The sequence below is a fragment of the Stegostoma tigrinum genome, chromosome 19, assembly GCF_030684315.1.
Source record: "Stegostoma tigrinum isolate sSteTig4 chromosome 19, sSteTig4.hap1, whole genome shotgun sequence".
NCBI lineage: Eukaryota > Metazoa > Chordata > Chondrichthyes > Orectolobiformes > Stegostomatidae > Stegostoma > Stegostoma tigrinum.
This window is the reverse complement of record NC_081372.1, coordinates 12,832,607-12,852,683: the sequence shown is the minus strand read 5'-3', so window position 1 is coordinate 12,852,683 and position 20,077 is coordinate 12,832,607. Positions and strand designations below refer to the sequence as shown.

General features: G+C 41.8%; 1 protein-coding gene across 1 annotated transcript in view; it reads left to right on the top strand.

The window, feature by feature from the left end:
- Nucleotides 1-11,406, top strand: part of pigu (phosphatidylinositol glycan anchor biosynthesis, class U) — a 28,094-nt gene extending 16,688 nt beyond the window's left edge. The window contains exons 8-12 of the mRNA XM_048550532.2: nt 2,023-2,177; nt 5,656-5,799; nt 7,598-7,722; nt 8,959-9,101; nt 10,462-11,406. Coding sequence (XP_048406489.1) covers nt 2,023-2,177; nt 5,656-5,799; nt 7,598-7,722; nt 8,959-9,101; nt 10,462-10,575 — 681 coding nt within the window. The 3' untranslated portion in view covers nt 10,576-11,406. The remainder of the gene's footprint in view (nt 1-2,022; nt 2,178-5,655; nt 5,800-7,597; nt 7,723-8,958; nt 9,102-10,461) is intronic.
- Nucleotides 11,407-20,077: the final 8,671 nt, after the last annotated feature.

Sequence of the window (20,077 nt, the reverse complement as noted above, 5' to 3'; positions counted from 1 at the left end):
TATTTTCTCCCTGTTATCCTTTGAAGTAATGCAATGGAACCTTTTGCATCCAGCTGAAAAGGCAAGCAGGACCTCTGTTTAATATGTCATCTAAAAGGCAGCAAGTCCAACAGTATATTGCTCCTTTTGTACTGCATCAAAGTGTTGGCTTTGATTTTATTTGTGCCCAAGCCTGGAGTGGGGCTTGAACCTAATTTGTTTTAATAATTTGGAGGTAAGCGTACATAAAGGAACGTTCTTTTTGGTTTCAACCAGCACCTTAACCCATTAAAAACTAAGCTACCATGGTTGCTAGAGATGAGATAAAAACAGAAAACGCTGGGAAAACCAAAAGTCTGGCAACATCTGTCAAAAGTGAAACATCTGATGTTGCCAGATTGCTGGCCTAATGAAAGGTCATCAACTTGAAACATTAACTGCTCTGATAAATAGTTATTGGCCTGAAATGTTAATTCTGGTCAGTTGGTCGTCTTTGTCATCTTGTGATACTTTCAAGTAGCAATTTCAATCTACGAGGCTGTTCCCTACATGGCATAGTCCAAACATTTGGCCTTTCCAAAATAACTAAACTTTAGCTTTCCTCTAATCTTTCACCAAGCAGAACTGCACCTTGCTGTAATTGTAAACCAGAAACACAAAGCAATAGATCACATTGTTAATTTATTGAAGAGCAGAATAGACTGGCTTCTACAAGGAACATAAATCTGGGCATTGGTGGTAGATGATAAACTAACACCTCTGAGTGGGCTAAAAGTAGAATGTTTGTCTTAGGAGAGTTGGAGTTCACACTTCCACCCATCTTGCCTTTGTGGCTGAAGCACAATTTGTGAAAGGGAATGATTGTGATTGGTAATGGGCAAATAGACTGATTACAGTTGATGCCAATTATTTGACATTACCTTTTATATCATAAGTAAATTTTCCACTGGGTGACATCTCCAAAGCTGCTTCTACAGTTAAAACATTGCAGAGTTCAAGAGACATTTTAAATGCAGGCCTCTATGGAAGTAGAGAAATTAATATTTTGCATTGAAAACACAGATAACATTGTAACATCAAGTCAGTATTGCTATGTTTTGAGCCACTGAATTCCTAGCTATTGGTGGGAAAAATTGCAAGGCAATTAGGGATGGGCAATAAATGCCATCCTAAATAGTGATGCCCATATCCCAAGAACATATAAAACTTGTTTCAAAGTTCCACACTAAATCAATAGTCTTGGTGTATTGGTTAGTTAATGCAACTGATATTGGTATACTGTGAGTTAATGCAGCTCGTACTATTTTCTAATAGTGATACTAAAGCACACGCCTGGGAACCCTGCAGCCATATGGTATCAATGTGGACTTCACCAGTTTCAAAATCTCCCCTTCCCCCACTGCATCCCTAAACCAGCCCAGTTCATCCCCTCCCCCCACTGCACCACACAACCAGCCCAGCTCTTCCCCCCCCACCCACTGCATCCCAAAACCAGTCCAACCTGTCTCTGCCTCCCTAACCGGTTCTTCCTCTCACCCATCCCTTCCTCCCACCCCCAGCTACCTACTAACCTCATCCCACCTCCTTGACCTGTCCGTCTTCCCTGGACTGACCTATCCCCTCCCTACCTCCCCACCTACACCCTCTCCACCTATCTTCTTTACTCTCCATCTTCGGTCCGCCTCCCCCTCTCTCCCTATTTATTCCAGTTCCCTCCCCCCATCCCCCTCTCTGATGAAGGGTCTAGGCCCGAAACGTCAGCTTTTGTGCTCCTGAGATGCTGCTTGGCCTGCTGTGTTCATCCAGCCTCACATTTTATTATCTTGGAATCTCCAGCATCTGCAGTTCCCATTATCTCTGATACTAAAGCACATGTCTGGTCAGCCAAAGTATCTCACTGCTATAGCAGAACTGAGGAGTGGAGCAGATGCTCAATATTTGGAACCATTTTGCTCATTAACTGGTGAGAAAATAAGGGTTAATAGGAACCATTTGAAATTCATTGAGAATTTATAAATACCTTTTTTTAAAATCTTGCCACAGAAACACTGCGTGTTCGTGAGCCTACGCAGCACTACTTTCTTGCTACATTTGCTCAAGTATGCAGTCATGTTTTTGGGTTGCCTGATGGTCGTCATATGCTTATCATTTTTCTTGCTGAATTCGTGGAGTTTCATTCCCTCTACCTATGGCTTCATGTGAGTTGTCAATCCAAAGCATCTTTTAAGCAATATTTTCTCAGTGTTTTATTGTTAGAGACTTGCTGTAGCATGTTGAGGACATTCTTACAGAGAAGGGTGTCATGGCAGTATTTGTGCTTCCTAAAAGCAAAAGGGAAATGGAAGAGAATTAAATTTTAAGTAAATATTTTTAAGAATGAACAACTTTTTCAAGGGTTCCATGCACTTTTACAGTTTGATAAACTTTACAAAGATATTTGGAATAAAGTTGAATTTGGTTAAACCTGATTGCCACCCCACAAATTCTCTCTTTTATGATCAGTTAGTTTCACTCCTTTGGCTATTTGGAAGCATGAACAAGAGAGGTTGTTCTATCAAATATTTTTCCGACAAAGCCAAGTCAGTGCTCAGCTGAGATGAGATTGGAAATTATACATAACTGTTCGCTCACCTAGCAGAGGCTGCTGCTTAGCCCAGAAGTATGTTGTGTTACAGTTTTCATAAAGGCCTAAAATGTTTCTTTACTTCAATAAAAATTTGAACTTCCTATTTATAGCTAAAGAGTTGACACAACAAGATTTCACCTTCTACTGTAATAAACTAAAATCACCACTGATTAAAACTACTTTGGTAGGTAGCTTGTGTTTTAAACTACAGAACAGAGCTCCCCTTTTAATTTTAGCTCACTTCCCAGTATATTTACACTGTTCCTAAGTAGTTAACATAGCACAGTACAGGCTCTTCGGCCCACGATGTTATGCCGACCTGTCATCCTATTAAGATCAAACTACCCTGCGTACCCTACTTTTTACTATCCTCTTGGATGTGCCTATCCAAGAGTCACTTAAAAGTGTGTAAAGTATCTGTCCCCACAACCACTGCCGGCAGCGCATTCCACACGCTCACCACTCTCTGTGTAAAGAACCTACCTCTGACAGCTCACCTATATCTTCCTCCAATCATCTTAAAATTATATCCCCTCATAGTCATTTCCACCCTGGGAAAAAGTCTGTGACTATCCACTCTATCTGTGCCTCTCATCTTCTTGTATACCTCTATCGAGTCACCTTTCATCCTTCTTTGCTCCAATAAAAAAGCGCTAATTCCCTCAACCTTTCCTCATAGAACCTGCCCTCCAGACCAGCATCTTGGTAAATCTCCTCTGCACTCTCTTTAAAGCTTCCACATCTTTCCTATAATGAGACGACCAGAACTGAACACGGTGTTCCAAGTGTGGTCTAACCAGAGTTTTATGGAGCTGCAGCATAATCTCACAGCTCAAAAACTCAATTCCCCTGCCAATGAAAACCAATACACCATACGCCTTCTTTACAACCCTATCAACTTGTTAATCCAAAATGATTCTTAACTGCTGAGGGTTTACTTCTGCCTCTTCCCCTTCCAAGCCGGATAACTTTTAATTTCAGATTGTCTTCCATGGCGAGGATTTCTCTTAGAGTTTTCCCCTCCAGCACAAACTGAGTGAGTCTACCGGCCTTCTTTCACATCTTCACAAGTTTGATCGTTTCAATCTGGGAGTGAGCTGCTGCCTGTATTCCTTGAGGGAGCACCTTTGGGACTTTTAGCCTCTATCTGCCTTCTTTTCCCCTCTGGTTGTGGCCAGTTGAGCCATGTCTGTAAATCCTGATGTCTGGAAATCTTCCTTCTTTTAACGCCTGTCCATGGCAATGTGAATTTCTTGGGCCTTATATCCAGGTAAAAATGCGATTACATCTTCAGACCTAAGTTTCATTCTATCCTAGACCTAAATCTTATTTTATCTTAGACCTAAATAGTTTAGGACATAACTATTTATAACCTAACATTCCCAAAACCTTCCTGGGATTTTAGAAGCTAGCAGGTGAATTATTATAAACATAAATACTGCTGCCATTGTCTCCAACTATGATACTTGGTGCTTTAATGTATTTACAGCTTCTCTACAGGAGAAAAATCTCCTTAATCTGCCACTGCATCACCCAAACCTGTTGTCAGACAGACTTTGGGGCAGTAATGTGATCCCTTCCGTGTTATCTTAAGCTATTAGACGATTTGGAGTTGAGATCAAATGTAGTGTATCAAAGTTTGTGGATGGCACTAAGGTGAGTGGTAGAGCAAAGTGTACAGAGGTCTCAAAGTTTGCAGAGGGATGTAGATAGTTTAAGTAAATGGGCAGAGGTCTGGCAGATGGAGTACAATGTTGATAATTGTGAAGTCATCCAATTTGGTAGGAATGACGATAAAAAGGACTATTATTTGAACGGTGAAAAAATTGCAGAATGCTACTGTGTAGAGGGACCTGGTGTCCTTGTGCATGAATTACAGAAGGTTGGTTTGCAGGTACAACAGATGATTGGGAAGGCAAGTGGAATATGGTCCTTCATTGCAAGAGGGATTAAGTTTAAAAGCAGGGAGGTTATGTTGTAGCTGTATAGGGTGCTGGTGAGGCCACACTTGGAGTACTGTGTACAGTTTTGGTTTCCTTACTTGAGAAAGGATGTACTGGCACTGGAGGGAGTGCAGAGGCGATTTGCCAAGTTGCTTCTGGAGCTGAGTGGTTGACTTGTGAGGAGGTACTGAGTCGACTGGGACTATATTCATTGGAATATAGACAAATAGAGTGTGGTGGGGGAGGGGGGCGTCGGGGTGGAATCTTATAGAAACATAAAATTAGGAAGGGAATAGATAAGGTAGAACCAGGGAGAATGTTTCCACTGGTGGGTAAACGTGGAACAAGAGGGCATAGCCTCAAAATAGGTGGAGCAGATTTAGGAGTGAATTGAGGAGGAACTTCTTCACCCAAAGGGTTGTCAATTTGTGGAATTCCCTGCTCTGTGAAACAGTTGAGGTTTCCTCATGAATCTTTTTACAGCTAAGAGAATTTTTGAACAGTAAAGGTATTGAGGATTATGGTGAGAGGGCGGGTAAGTGGAGCTGAAGCCACAAACAGATCAGCCATTTTCTTATTAAATAGCGGAGCAGGCTTGAAGGGCCAAATGACGTACTCCTGCTCCTGGTTCTCATGTTAACCTATTATTAAAGCCACAGTTGTAAAGCGCAACTCACCTTGCAAATTTGAATCGCACAGTGTTTATGTTACAAGATATCGATTCAAAGTTTTAGACTAATGAACTGTAGTCATGAATTCAAATCCCATCCTGGTGAGATTTAAATCCCTCTCCTCCAAAACGGTTGTGGGTCCTTTCACATTCCACTTGAACAAGCAGCAGACCTTATTTGTCTGAGAGGCAGCACCTCTGACAATACAGTGTTCTCTTAGGAATGCATTAACATTAGTGTCAAATTAACTAGCTTAAATCTAGTTGGATTTATAATTATTGACTCCGAACAATTTAATCAATAAACTGATGTTAAAAACTCAGCTGTTTGAAGTTGAGATAAAACCTGCCCATCCTAAATGTGTAGTGCTCAGTATAGGTTTTATGAAAAATTTAAATGCTATTGTTTTTGGCTAAATCTTTTTATTTTCCTTTAGTCTTTCTGTTCCAGATCTTACACCAAACATTGGCCTTTTCTGGTACTTCTTTGCTGAGATGTTTGAACACTTTCGCTTGTTTTTTGTGTGCGTATTTCAAATCAACGTGTTCTTCTACACACTTCCTCTGTCGGTGAAATTAAGGTGAGACTGTTTAAAATTGGCTTTTTCTGTATGTCCTCTTTTTGTCTTTTAATTACTTCTCTCACTAGGTTTTGCCACCATGCCGTACTTCCAGCCTCGAGGGCAACAGAGGTCGGATAAATTGAATATTTTGAAGACTGAGATGGATGGGTTCTTAACTTAAGACTGTAACTGTCGTTTTCAGGGATCGGCAGGCTTTGGATCAGTGATCTTATGGAATGGCAGAGTAGGTTATAGGGTCTGACTGGCCTGCTCCTGCTCTTAATTCAAATGATCGTGTGATACCTCGGTCAAGCAGACATTATTATGTTTGTCTAAGACTATGAACGGTTCCAGCTGCTTAACTTTGGGAAAATTTCTTCTGATTCCAGTCCTCTCCTTGCACAATAGCCTCTCTCTCACTTCCTCTTTGGTTACTACATTTGGCTAGCAGATGCAGGCAACCAGTACTTCACAATTGTTGCCTCTCCCAAACCTTGATAGAAAGAAACATATGTGTTCAAATAGTACTTTTGACAAAGTCGGGACATTTCAAAGAGCCTTGAAGCCAATTCAAGTGTTTTTGAAGTATACTTTGGTCTCTGGGGTGGGACTTGAACCAATAGCTTCTAATTGCGAGTTGTGAACCTAGACCTACCTTGCCCTAGTAACTTATGTTCTCAGTAGTAAAGAGTTAATGATTCCAGTTGTGTTGGATTTCTCCCCACACATGCTGCCAAACTTGCAGAGTGCCTCCCAACACTTTGTTTATTTCAGATTTCGAGCATCAGCAGTCATTTACTTTTATTTATTCAGTGATATAGAGTGCTGCTTGACTGATATACATTCATTTAAGATTCTGGAGGTTCAGCTGAGGGAATATGAACAGCTAGGGGCAATATTAAAAAGCAGAACCAAAAAAGTAGCAATCTCTGGATTACTACCTGAGCCACAAGCAAATTGGCACCGGGTCAACAAGATCAAAGAGGTAAATACGTGGCTCAAAGTTTGGTGTGGAGGAAACTGGTTCAAATTCATGGGACATTGCACTAGTACTGGGGAAGGAGGAAGCTGTTCCGATGGGGTGGACTTTACCTAAGTTATGCTGAGACCAAAGTTCTGATGAATCACATTCCGGCTGTGGATAGGGCTTTAAACTAAACAGTGGGGCAGTTGGGTTCAGTTGCATGGAAAATAATGGAAGAAGCTAAAAGCGGAGAGCACTCAGTCAACGTTATTATTGTTTCCAGAACACATGATAGGACAGAGTATGGAAAAGGTCAGGAATCTAACTTCAGACACAGCAGATAAAGGGACAACTATGAGAAGAGACCAGTCACATTAGTGCTTAAATGCACGCAGTATATGAAACAAGGTAAATGAACTTGTAGCGCAGATTGAAGTTGGCAGTTTTGATGTTATAGATATCGTGGAGATGTGACTGCAAGGGAATCACAGCTGGGAACCAAATACCTAAGGATCTCATATTGTAACTACAGTCAGTGGTTCTGCTGAAGATCTGGTCCTAAGCATTTCTGGTCTCATTTGTTTTTTCTGTTGGTGAAAGGACCACTTAATATGCAAAGCTGAGATCATCTTGCCAAAACCCTGGTTATTTAAGCATGCTTTGGTATGCAGGGTTGAATTTTAACAATAGCTCCAGTAGACGCCAGATTTGTGAAGCATGATACTAGCTATCGAGCAGTTTGTTCTGTGCTGACTCTGCAGTATGTATGTTGTAAGCTTAGATACTGGTCGGCCTGCAGTCTTTTTAATGACTTATTTGAGATTGATATACTGTTCTTTATTCCATTCGCAGGGATCATCCCATGTTTTTCATGTTCGTTCAGCTTGCAATCATTGCAATTTTTAAGTCTTATCCTACTGTAGGAGATGTAGCACTGTACATGGCTTTCCTCCCCATGTGGAATCATCTTTACAGATGTAAGTATACAAATGGAGCTAACGATATGATTATTTTATTTATATATATTTTTTTTTAATGACTTTCTTTCTTGTGCTGTAGCAGCATTCCCCTTCACTGAGAGATATTTGCACCATTACTAGCAGAACTCTGGTCCCTCATGCATGTGACCATTATTTGAGTTAATGGTTAATAGATGGGCTGTTTGGCTTTAGAATGCATCACTGTGGTATCTGTATCTCTCATCAGCCATCACTGTCAGATTTGCACCTACTAACAGAGGATAATAATGGCAGTGTGTAAACCCTGCTATTTATCATCTATAGACACTCCAAACAACAATCAGCTGGGTGATGGGGATTCATCATTGTAGTGGTATGTTACTGGCCTAGGTATGCAATTAATAATGCAAGAGAGAAGGCTTCTGATCCCATCACAGTGATGTTAAAATTTCAGTGTGGTTTTAAAAGGAACTGACATAGTTAAAATGACCTTGATTCTCTCCAAGATGTACATATACACAAGGCAGCATATGAGAAGCAACTTCTAGTATGATCATCTTAAAGGCACAGAAATTAGAGGGAACATTATCTGTGTGCAAATGAACTTGAGGTCCAATTGGTTTGCCAATGTTGGCTTAAAAAGCGAAAGTTACTATCCTTACCTGGTCTAGACAGTTTACCATGGGATTAGTCACAATGTGGCTAACTGCTGTCTGAGGTGGCTTCATAACTCACTCAGTTGGCCCACCAACTTGGTAACTAGGGATGGGCATTTACTGTCAATTTGCCAATAGTGCCCATAAACTAAGAATGACTACAACAGAAATATTGATGCTCTAGCTGAGATCTGTCAAATTATCACAAATGAGAGTCAGATCTCTTTATGAGCCAAGTCACTTACTTGATTGATCATCATTTCTTGAATTTGGGAATTTCCAATTATCTACTCCAACAAGACAAAAATATTATCTACTAAACTGCCAGTGGAAAATGGGGACTTGAGTTGATGGATAATTGTGGCATACTACTCCTTTAGAGTTTGAGATACATCTGCCAAATTCTTGAATTCAGCTGAGGTCCATTAAAGGTTTAGCATACTCTTTCTTGCTTTCCACAATGTTTACACAGGGAATTGTGGAATGAGAACATTCCTGTCCTATTGGCTGGAATTAGGTTCTATCTGCCTCCTTGTTTTGGAAGATACCTTTAATGTACCAGACCAAAGTGACCAAATTAATTTTTTGTATTTTTCAGTCCTTCGCAACATCTTTGTGGTGACCTGCATGCTGATATCATCTTCAGTGTTGTTCCCTGTTCTCTGGCACCTTTGGATTTATGCTGGAAGTGCAAATTCTAACTTTTACTATGCCATTACCTTGGCTTTCAATGTAGGTCAGGTCAGTATAATAGTTCAAATTAGTTTGTGGGTTTCTGCTGTGTGGATTAATGTTAAAGCAGCTGACCTGCCTGGGTGAATGGGGATACAAATGTGTAGGCACAGTCCCCACCACTTTCTCAACTACAAGATGGGACTTAAGGTTAAAAGATTCATTTCACTTGCTGCTAATCTGCCAGTCTAATGCATAAAATGGAATGACGTAACTGTGTGAAATCACAAAGTGTACATCCAGGTTCTTGTCATACGTGAAATTGCTGTTGGGGATATCAGTAGAATATATTAATTATTTTTAAGATATTACTAATCATTACTACAGACAAAGTCATGATTTTGGTGTGCTTAACAAAGACAGCTTTCCCTGCCTCCGCAAGAAAAAATAATCGAGGCCTGCAAGTGCACCTAAAATGCGAAGTTTGTAGAGCTCCTGTAGTTTGGGTGGCTGACTTAGCTTATTAGAACCATGTTCTATGAAACGTATTATTCTGCTGTTTCAGTGAAGCAGCCCCTCTTTAAGGCAGAAGTTTGTAATAAAAATAAAGAACTTGTTTTTTTGCAACGCCTTAAGGCATCTCAAAGTGTTTTACAGCCAGATAAATATTTTTGAAGTCATGTGACTTGCAGAACATGACAGCCACTTTGTACATAGCAAGGTCCTCCGCAGACAGTGGTGATGTGATAATGGACAACTAATTGCTTTTAGTTTTGTTGGCTAAGAGATAAATGTTGTCAAGTACACTGCAGGCGAGAACTGTTGCATCTGAGGAATGCACAGCTGTACTATACTGAATCCAAGATAACAAAGTGTGAAGCTGGATGAACACAGCAGGCCAAGCAGCATCTCGGGAGCACAAAAGCTGACATTTCGGGCCTAGACCCTTCATCAGAGAGGCTCTCTGATGATGGGTCTAGGCCCAAAACGTCAGCTTTTGTGCTCCCGAGATGCTGCTTGGCCTGCTGTGTTCATCCAGTTTCACACTTTGTTATCTTGGGTTCTCCAGCATCTGCAGTTCACATGATCTCTATACTGAATACAGCTGCACTTTAGCATAATGTGCAGTATCAGATAAGATGCTTCAGAGGTTTTAAAACAATGTATTCCCCAAAACTGTCTTGAGCAGAAAAGACATCCAACTTTCTTTAATAGTCAATGAAAAATGGTGACAGACATTCATTAGAAAGGTACATTCTGAATAACTCCCAGTAACTGTTAAGGCACCATGCAAATTGCTGAAGCCCTAACTCCATTTATGCTTGCTATATCATCTATTTGTTTGTTAACAAGACAATCTGAGTGATCTTTACTTAATGTTGATCCTTGTATGGCTCGATGACTGAAACTGTCTGATATTCCTCCACAGATCCTTTTGGTTTCTGATTACTTCTATGCTTACATTCGGAGAGAGTATCATCTCATCGAGGGACTTAATTTGAAATCCCAGGATGGCAAAGAGGCCCACGTTGTTCTTAAATAAGGGATCAATTAATGCCATGTATTAATATTAAAATCCCAACACGCTCCCATTTTATTTTGTAGAAAAGGTACTGTTGCTCAGGACATCAGTGTTCCTCATTGTGATACAGCTACAGATTGCAGGATTCAATCACTTAAAAGCATTTGTTTTTATGGTGCTTGAAGCACCAGGAGGACAGGAGTTTTAAGTTCAAAGTACTGTCAATTTAACACAAAGTTTTAAAAATATTAAGTTTTTTTTGGAAGTTAATTCTTATTTTTTTTCTTACTTCTAAACAGTAAATGTCATATTGCACTGGAGCTGTGCTAGCCTGGGAATTCAGATGCTCGTGGCTCAATGTTCATGTTGAGATATGCTCCTGTTTTTTCTGTTCCCTCTGCAGCCCTTAGCTGGGAATGGTTCACTGAAGATGAAGGTGGAATGTTGGCTAACTACTGATGGGTCCGTCTTCCCGGTGTATTTAGTTTGACTTACCTTGCACTGGTTCCCAACTTTGTTACCATGGAGCTTAGCAGTACCTGGCTTGAGGCTGTGTTACACAAGTGTTGGAATAGAGACTATCCTTTCTGATGGGTTCACATAGCATGTATCTCACTCAGGATGCTTGACCACACTTCTGAGAAGTGGAACTAGTCTTGTCAGAAATCTAAAAATGGGTGGGGTGAAGTGTGTAATATATGGGCTAAAAATATAACTGTCAGTCTAAATCAGTAACTGAATGTACAATACATTCTTTTCAATATAAACTTCTGTTATAACACTCTGCTTTATACCTCTAAATGATTGTAAGATTCTGTTGATAAAGCTAATCAAAGCCTTTGGATTCTACAATGTTCAGTTTACATTATTAACCTGTGTTATGGAATACTTTTACCACTGTTCAGCATACACCTCAAACTAGTGAGCAATATGCTTTGGTCATAAGGAAATATATGGACTGGTATAGGATTTGCACTTGCTCCCAAATTAAGTTTAAATAAATATAGTTGGTATTATGCATCTCATTGAGAATGCTTATAAAATATGTGGTAATTTCTAAAAGCAGCAAAACACAACAGGAGAGAGGAGCACTAGTGAGAGGATAGCCAATGATGTGCTATCGCAGAACTAGAATCTCAACGGGTAAGTACACCGGTAAGGTTAGAATTTTTATTTCTGTATGATTTTAATTAATCAGAATTAAAATAAGACCAGATAAATTAATTAGCATAAAATTTAGCACTAATTTGGTTAAATGCATTAAATGGTCTGAAACTTGTAGGAAATTGAAATCCAAGATATTTTGGAAATAGGTATTAAGGTTTTGGAGTAGGTCTGTAGCTTGGGGTGTGGGTGTGGAGGCTGGTTGGCTCACTGAGCTGGTTTGTTGTTTAGCAGCTATTTCATTACCGTGCTTGGTAACATCTTCAGTGCAGCCTCCGATGAAGCGTCGTGTGTTTTCCCGCCTGGTTTTTAAACTCTGGGGTCCGTTGAGATGGATTGCCTTACTTCCAGGTTTCCTTCTCGCAGTGTCTGCAGAGGATTTTGTAAGATGACACAAAAACCCCTGCGGAGACTGCGAGAAACACTACATCGGACAAAAAGGAAGGAAACTAACAACACGAATACATGGACACCAACTGGCTACAAAAAGACACGACCAATACACACTCATCTCAATCCACATGGACAAGGAGAACCATGACTTTGACTGGGACAACACCAAGATCCCGGGACAGGCTAGGCAGAAACGGGCACGAGAATTCCCGGAAGCAGGCTATTATTAAACTCATTGAACTCGACCCCATATACATTCCACTACAAAGGAAAACTGGAAGTCAGGCATCCGTCTCAACGGACGCCAGAGTTTTAAAAACCAGACGGGAAAACACTGGTGCTTCATCAGAGGCTGCACTGAGGCTATTACCAAGCATGGTAACGAAACGTTTGAGGAACAACAAACCAGCTCAGCAAGCCAATCAACTTCAAATAGGTATTTTTTTTTTCTATATTCATTCAAGGAATGAGGGCATTGCTGGCGAAGCAGCATTTATTGCCATCCCTAATTCCCCAGAGGGAAGTTAAGAGTCAACCATATTGCTGTGGGTCTGGAGTCACATGTACCCAGACCAGGTAAGGATGGCAGTTTCCTTCCCTAAAGGACATTGGTGAACCAGACGTTTTTTTTCCCCCGATGATGAACCATGGATTTGTGGTCATCATTAGACTCTTAATTCCAGATACTTATTGAATTCAGATTCCACCATCTGGCAGGGTTTGAACCTGGGTCCGGTCCCCAGAACATTATCTGGGTCTCTGGATTAACAGTCCAGCAATAATACCACTAGCCCACCACCTTCCCCACAAACTAAAAAGCATTTTGTAAGCACCCAATAAAATGAAATAACATCAGGATAAGAAAAGTACCTGATTTGCTGAGTAACTGGGAAATCTTTCTGTATTTTAACGATGTGTTTAATAGAGACAAACCAGGAAGGAGATTGGGAAAGCAAAAGGATTAGAGAAACAGGTAGATGCTTCCATGGCCACAAACATCAATCTAGGAGTGGTAAGATGCCTCCCTGATGCCAGGGTCAAGGATATCACTTGAGTAGTTGTGAAGCACACTGAGATGCTACTTTAAGAAAAGGATTTTCTGATTTAAAACCGAGATCAGGAGAAATATTTTCTCTGAAGAACGCAGAACTGTACAGCATAGGAACAGGCCCTTTCAGCCCACCACATCTGCCAATCATTGATGCCATTTTAAACTAATACCATCTGTCTACACATAATTCACATCCCTCTATGTTTCGCAAGGTCGTCAGTCTGTGGAACGCTGTTCCCTAGAGAGCAGTAGATACAGCGTTATTGAACATTTTTACAGCAGAAGAAAAATTCCTGGCTAACAAGGGAGGCAGAGGGTATTTTGGGGGTAGGGAGGAAAGTGGAGTTGAAGCCACAGTCAGATCAGATATGGTCATGCCGACTGGTGAGCAAGCTCAAGGGATTGAGTGACCTATTCTTGCTCCTAATGTATCCCACCAGGACGGTCAACAGCCCACAGTCATGGTCCATATTGGTAGGAGGAGGGATGAGAAATGAGGCACGAGGGGCGAATAGATCCTTGGTAAGACATCAAAGGTAGTAATCTTCTGTGACCCCTGGTGTCATACACTGATATGTATTGAAATAGGAGGGCAGAACACACAGATGTATGACTAGTCAAGTGATGTGACAGGAGGCATTTTAGATTTCTGGAATCTAAATTCATGTATCTGCTGCCTCCCTGTCAGCACCGTGGGTGTTGCTACACCACGTGGACTGCATCAGTTCATGAGGGTGACGCATCACTGTCTTCTCAAGGGTAATTAGGAATGGACAGTAAATGCTGGCCTAGCCAGTAGCAACCGCATTCTATGAATGAATAAAATAAATCCATTGACATTCCCTGTCCCACTTACACTTCCAAAATTATATATGTATATGTAACTGACCTCATGGTCCATACTTCCCCAGTATGAGTTGAAGTCAGTGTTGGAATGCAAGTCCAAATTCCATTGTACTTGAATGTCTTTAAACATTGTATGCAATCAATCTCTCAAGCAAATCTCTTGTGGTAATGTGATGTACCTCAGATATCATGGGTATATTGCATTGAAATGTTCCAGAAATATTCCTTGTGAGTGGACTTTGGTATTTGTGCTTTAGAGCACCAAGTACCATTCTGTTGAAGAAGTATTCTCCCACTCTGGTCTATTGAGTAGGAACAAGGAATGTTTTCAGAAGTAACCCTACTGAAAATGAAACAAAAACAGAAATTACTAACAAAACTCAGCAGGTCATGCAGCATCCATAGGAAGAAAGTAGAATTTATGTTGGGATCCAATGGCTCTTTAGAACTCCACAGATAAATCATTCTTTGCTTGGAAGATGTGTCTTGCACTTTGGATAGTGAAGAGGGAGGAGGTAAATGGGCAGGTGTTATGAGGAGGTGCTGTGATTGTGTAGGGAGATGTTAGGAATGGAGGAGGAGTGGACCAGGGTGTCCCAGAGGGAATGGTCCCTGCATTTTCCTTCCAAAAGAGGGGAGCAGAATACATTATGGTTGTGGCATCCTGTTAGAGATGATGGAATTGACAGCTAATGATCCTTTGAATGCTGCTGGGATGGTAAATGAGGACCAACATCTCGGTGCTGTGGGAAGGAAGGGAAGGGTTGAGGGCAGAAGTCTGGAAATGGCTAAGGGCCCTGTCAACCACGGCATCGGGGAATCCTTGTTTGTGAGAAAAGGTGGACATTTCTGATGCCACCCTGTGCAAGTTGGCATCTTCAGCATAGATATGACGGAGACAGAGAAACTGGGAGGATGGAATGGAGTCTTTACAGGAAGCTGGGAGTGAGGTGACTGTATGAGACAGTGGGATTGTCAAGGATACGGGTGACCAGCCTATCCCCAGAAATGGAGAGATGTTGAGGAAGGGAAGGGAGCATTGGAGATGGATCAGGTGAGGGCAGAATAGAAGTTAGAAGCCAAATAGATAAATTTGTCCAGTTCGGAACAAATGAGGAAAGCAAAAGATGTCATTGATGTACCAGCGGAAAAGTTGTGAGGAAAGGATTGAGTCAGATTGGAACAAGGAATGTTCCACACACCTTACATAGGCAGGCGCAGGGGGGCATCTGGGAGCTTGTGGCCACACCTTCGACCAAAGAAATGCAGCTACTGAATGAGATAACAAGGTTGCTGCCTGGCCTGCTGTGTTCGTCCAAGTCTACACCTTGTTATCTCAGACTCTAGCATTGGCAGTTCCTACTATCCCTCAGCTACTGAATGAGTAGCATTGACTGAGCAGTTTTGTTCGAGCCCCTTTCTTCACTAGCTTCAGTGTAGATCTGAAAATAGGTTGACTATAGACAGTAGGTACTAGTTATAGATTTGCTTCAAGGCCTACTTTGGAGACTTCATCATATTATCTAGATTGACATTTCAGCGCAGTGCTAAGGTGACTCTACATTCTCCAAGGTGTGATCTTTTGAATAAGCCATTCAGCTAAAGCCTCAAGGGCATGTAAAAGATCCCATGATAGTGTGGAAGAGTAAACAATGTTGCCAATCGTGCCAAGTATTGATCACTCAACTAAAACTGATAATCTGATGAAGGGTCTAGGCCTGAAACGTCAGCTTTTGTGCTCCTGAGATGCTTCTTGGCCTGCTGTGTTCATCCAGCTGCACACTTTTTGTTATCTGGTTATTTGTCACTGCTGCTAACATAACCGTATTAATAACTAAAGATAACAAAGTGTGCAGCTGGATGAACACAGCAGGCCAAGCAGCATCTCAAGAGCACAAAAGCTGACGTTTCGGGCCTAGACCCTTCTTCAGAGAGGGGGATGGGGAGAGGGTTCTGGAATAAATAGGGAGAGGGGGAGGTGGACCGAAGATGGAGAGAAAAGAAGATAGGTAGGGAGGGGATATGTCAGTCCAGGGAAGACGGACAGGTCAAGGAGGTGGGATGAGGTTAGTAGGTAGGAGATGGAGGTGCGGCTTGAGACGGGAGGAAGGGATGGGTGAGAGGAAGGACAGATGAGGGAAGCAGAGACAGGCTGGGCTGGTTGTGTGATGCAGTGGGGGGAGGGCATGAAATGGGCTGGTTTTGGGATGTGGTGGGGGAAGGGGAGATTTAGAAGCTGGTGAAGTCCGCATTGATACCATTGGGCTGCAGGGTTCCCAAGCGGAATATGAGTTGCAGTTGCTGTTCCTGCAACCTTCGGGTGGCATCCTTGTGGCACTGCAGGAGGCCCATGATGGACATGTCACCTGAAGAATGGGAGGGGGAGTTAAAATGGTTCGCCACTGGGAGGTGCAGTTGTTTATTGCGAACCGACCGGAGGTGTTCTGCAAAGTGGTCCCCAAGCCTCCGCTTGGTTTCCCCAATGTAGATGGAGCCACACCGTGTACAATGGATACAGTATACCACATTGGCAGATGTGCAGCTGAACCTCAGCTTAATGTGGAAAGTCATCTTGGGGCCTGGGATGGGGGTGAGGGAGGAGGTGTGGGGGCAAGTGTAGCACTTCCTCCGGTTGCAGGGGAAGGTGCCGGTGTGGTGGGGTTGGAGGGCAGTATGGAGCTAACAAGGGAGTCACGGAGAGAGTGGTCTCTCCGGAAGGCAGATAAGGGTGGGGATGGAAAAATGTCTTGGGTGGTGGGGTCGGATTGTAGATGGCGGAAGTGTCGGAGGATGATGCGTTGTATCCGGAGGTTGGTGGGGTGGTGTGTGAGAACGAGGGGTATCCTCTTTGGGCGGTTGTGGCAGGGGCGGGGTGTGAGGGATGTGTTGCAGGAAATGAGGGAGACGCAGTCAAAAGCATTCTCGACCACTGCGGGGAACAAAGTTGTGGTCCTTGAAGAACTTGTTCATCCAGCTCCACACCTTGTTATCTTGGATTCTCCAGCATCTGCAGTTCCCATTATCTCTCGTATTAAGAACTAATTGGCTGTTATAAGAAATTGGAGTAGAAGTGGACAGTATGGTCCCCTGAGCCTGATATTTCACTCAATATGCGAATTTTTCTGTCTCGGGTCCAATTTTTTGCTCAGTTCTCACTGTTTTCTGCATAAGTCACTCCACTTCAAAACAATATGCAGTTCCATTTTTAATGTAATGAATGTTGCATGATGTTTTTTTAAAAAAGCATTATTTGACCGCGAGCCATAAAGACATATTGGGATAGGTGACCAGATATTTGGTCAAAGAGGTAGGTTTTAATAAGAAATGTTACAACATTTAGTGAAAGAGAATTTGGGCCCGAAAATGGTTGAAGATGCAACTGCCAATTCTGGAGTGGAGCAATTTGTGGAGATGGGGGGGGAGCTTTAACTGCAAGAAATGTTAATTCCAAGATTTGAGGCATTCTGGGATTGGTACACCAAGATTACGGGTGAACAAGACTTTGTGCAAATTAGGATCCAGGTGGGGGATTTTGAATGAGCTCCATTTTATTGGAGGGTGGAATGTGGAAGCATTTAAATAATCAAGTCTGGTGGCAATGATTGCAAATTTGAGAATTTCTTCAGTCAGTGGCCTGAAGCAAGAGCAGAGGCTCTCAGTGTTAGAGTGGAAGTAAGATGTGTTGGCTGTACAATGCTTTGGGGTGCACAAAGTCTTCAAAAATTGCTGTATAATTACCAATGCTTTCTAGATTCGGTTGGCGACACTTTTGTCTTGGACTATGGTTGTTTCAACTCCTGTGCTGGACTGAAATCATTGTAAAATACAGAGAGAACTCCTAGTCTGATTCCACTGAATGGAAAAGATCCCCTGTCGTCATTGGTCGGACAGGGACAAAAATGTTCTCCTGTGCAGTGTGTACTTCTGCAACCATCACAGCAGATCAGCAACTGACTATTCATCACACTAGTGTTGATGAGTTTGTGCTGTGTGCGTATTTAGCTGATGTGTCTGCATTGTAACGAGCGTACTTCAGAAGTACCTAAGTAATGTCAGGTACATTCAAATACAGTATTAGCAAAGCAGCTGAGGTTTCTAACCCTTGGAAGATTACATCCATGAAGTTGGTATTGAACACATTAGCATAAACTATTCAATGTGATAAAATCCATTCAATTCAGAACAGGATTGTGTAAACTGATGGACCAAAGTGATCAAACTGTGGACAATTTTCTTCTCCTAAGTGCAACAGTACTTTAGAAATACTGTTACTCATTTGCCCATGTTGTTCATTTTTCTTTTGTAATTTGTTGCTATGAAATAATATTATCATTAGCTGACAACAAACCTAAAAGGCCTTCACTTTCACTCCTCCTCCTCCTCCTCACTGTTCCCACCATTCAGCCTTGTATATAATCTCTTCTCTTCTTCCTGTTTTGACTCGAAATATTGATCTCTTGTTTAAACAGTGGGACAATGTCAGGTCTGATACCTGACTCATTGTTTACATGTCTGGCTTGCTGTTTCCCAAAGCAAATACCATCCTGCTTTCCGGTTCCCCAGCCAGTTAGGGAGGATGGTCAAGGATCAGACAAAAGGATTTCTAATGAAACATCTTATGATATACAAGGGCGTTACCATGGTGGGATTTTTTTTAGGGCTGAACAACCACAGGCAGTGAAAGGAGACTTGTTAGGGCTGGTACCTGGGTGTCTTACTCTTACCTGGAGATCCTACTGAAGGGGTCTGAGGCTCTGTAGTAAAACGTGTTCTCCCAAGCACAAATGAAAGAGAACATCTTCTCCGCACAGGCAGACATTGGATGAAAGGGGCTGAGCAAGTCAGCAGTAGAAGTATTCTCCCTCCAGTAGGAAGACAGTATACCAGGAGGACCGAGGACCAACGACCTCAAGAGGATGGGAAAGATGGCTGGTATATCCCTTTAACATGTTCAGTATTCTGTGTATTTCTCAAGATATCACACCTTAAAGCTCCACTCATTCTCTGCTGGCACCTCATTCCTATTGAACAGCCAACATTTGCACTCACCCTCAGCCTGTTGAGTCTTGCACTCTGATCTGTCTTCACTTTTAATTAAAAAAAAGGTGTCCTTCATTCCTTTCCACAAAAGATATTGTCAGCACAGACACTGTCTAACATTTCTTCTTACAACAGAACTCTACCTAGTGAGTGACAGAGAGAAGGAGCTCACCACTGGAAGGAGATCTTGTTGCACGAGGTGGAGGATCTCAACAACAGAAATAACCAAAAAAGTGAAGAAGGGAAAAAGGGCATTGAGTAAGTTAAATTTATTCAGGTAGAGTCAGTGATAATGGGAACTGCAGATGCTGGAGAATCCAAGATAATAAAGTGTGAAGCTGGATGAACACAGCAGGCCAAGCAGCATCTCAGGAGCACAAAAGCTGACGTTTCGGGCCTAGACCCTTCATCGTCAGCTTTTGTGCCCCTGAGATGCTGCTTGGCCTGCTGTGTTCATCCAGCTTCACACTTTATTATCCAGGCAGAGACAGTGTTGTTTTGTGAAAGGAAAATCATATATGACCAATCTATTTGAATTCTTTGAGGAGGTAACACATGCTGTGGATAAAGAGGGACTGGTGGATGTATAGTACTTGGATTTCCAGAAGGCGTATGGTAAAGTGCCACAAAGATTATTGCAGAAAATAACATTTCACAGTGTCAGGAGTAGCATATTGTCATGGAGGATTGGTTTGCAAGATGTATTGAGTGGTCTACCATTTGGATCAATGCTAGGTTTTCAACTGTTTATAATTTTATATAAATGTCAAATGAAGTGATGGAAGGTACGATTGCAAAATTTGCTGATGACAAAAAAGAATGCAGGAAACTAATTTGTGAAGATAATACGAGGAGGTTGAGTGCGTGGGCAAAGATATGGCAAGTAGACTATAACGTGAGAAAATGTGAAGTTGTCCATTTTGGCAGCAAGAATTAAAAAGCATTTTACTTATGCAGTGAGAGATTCCAGAGAGATTTTGGTGATCACCTGCAGCAAGTAATTAAGAAAGCTATTAAAATGTGATCATT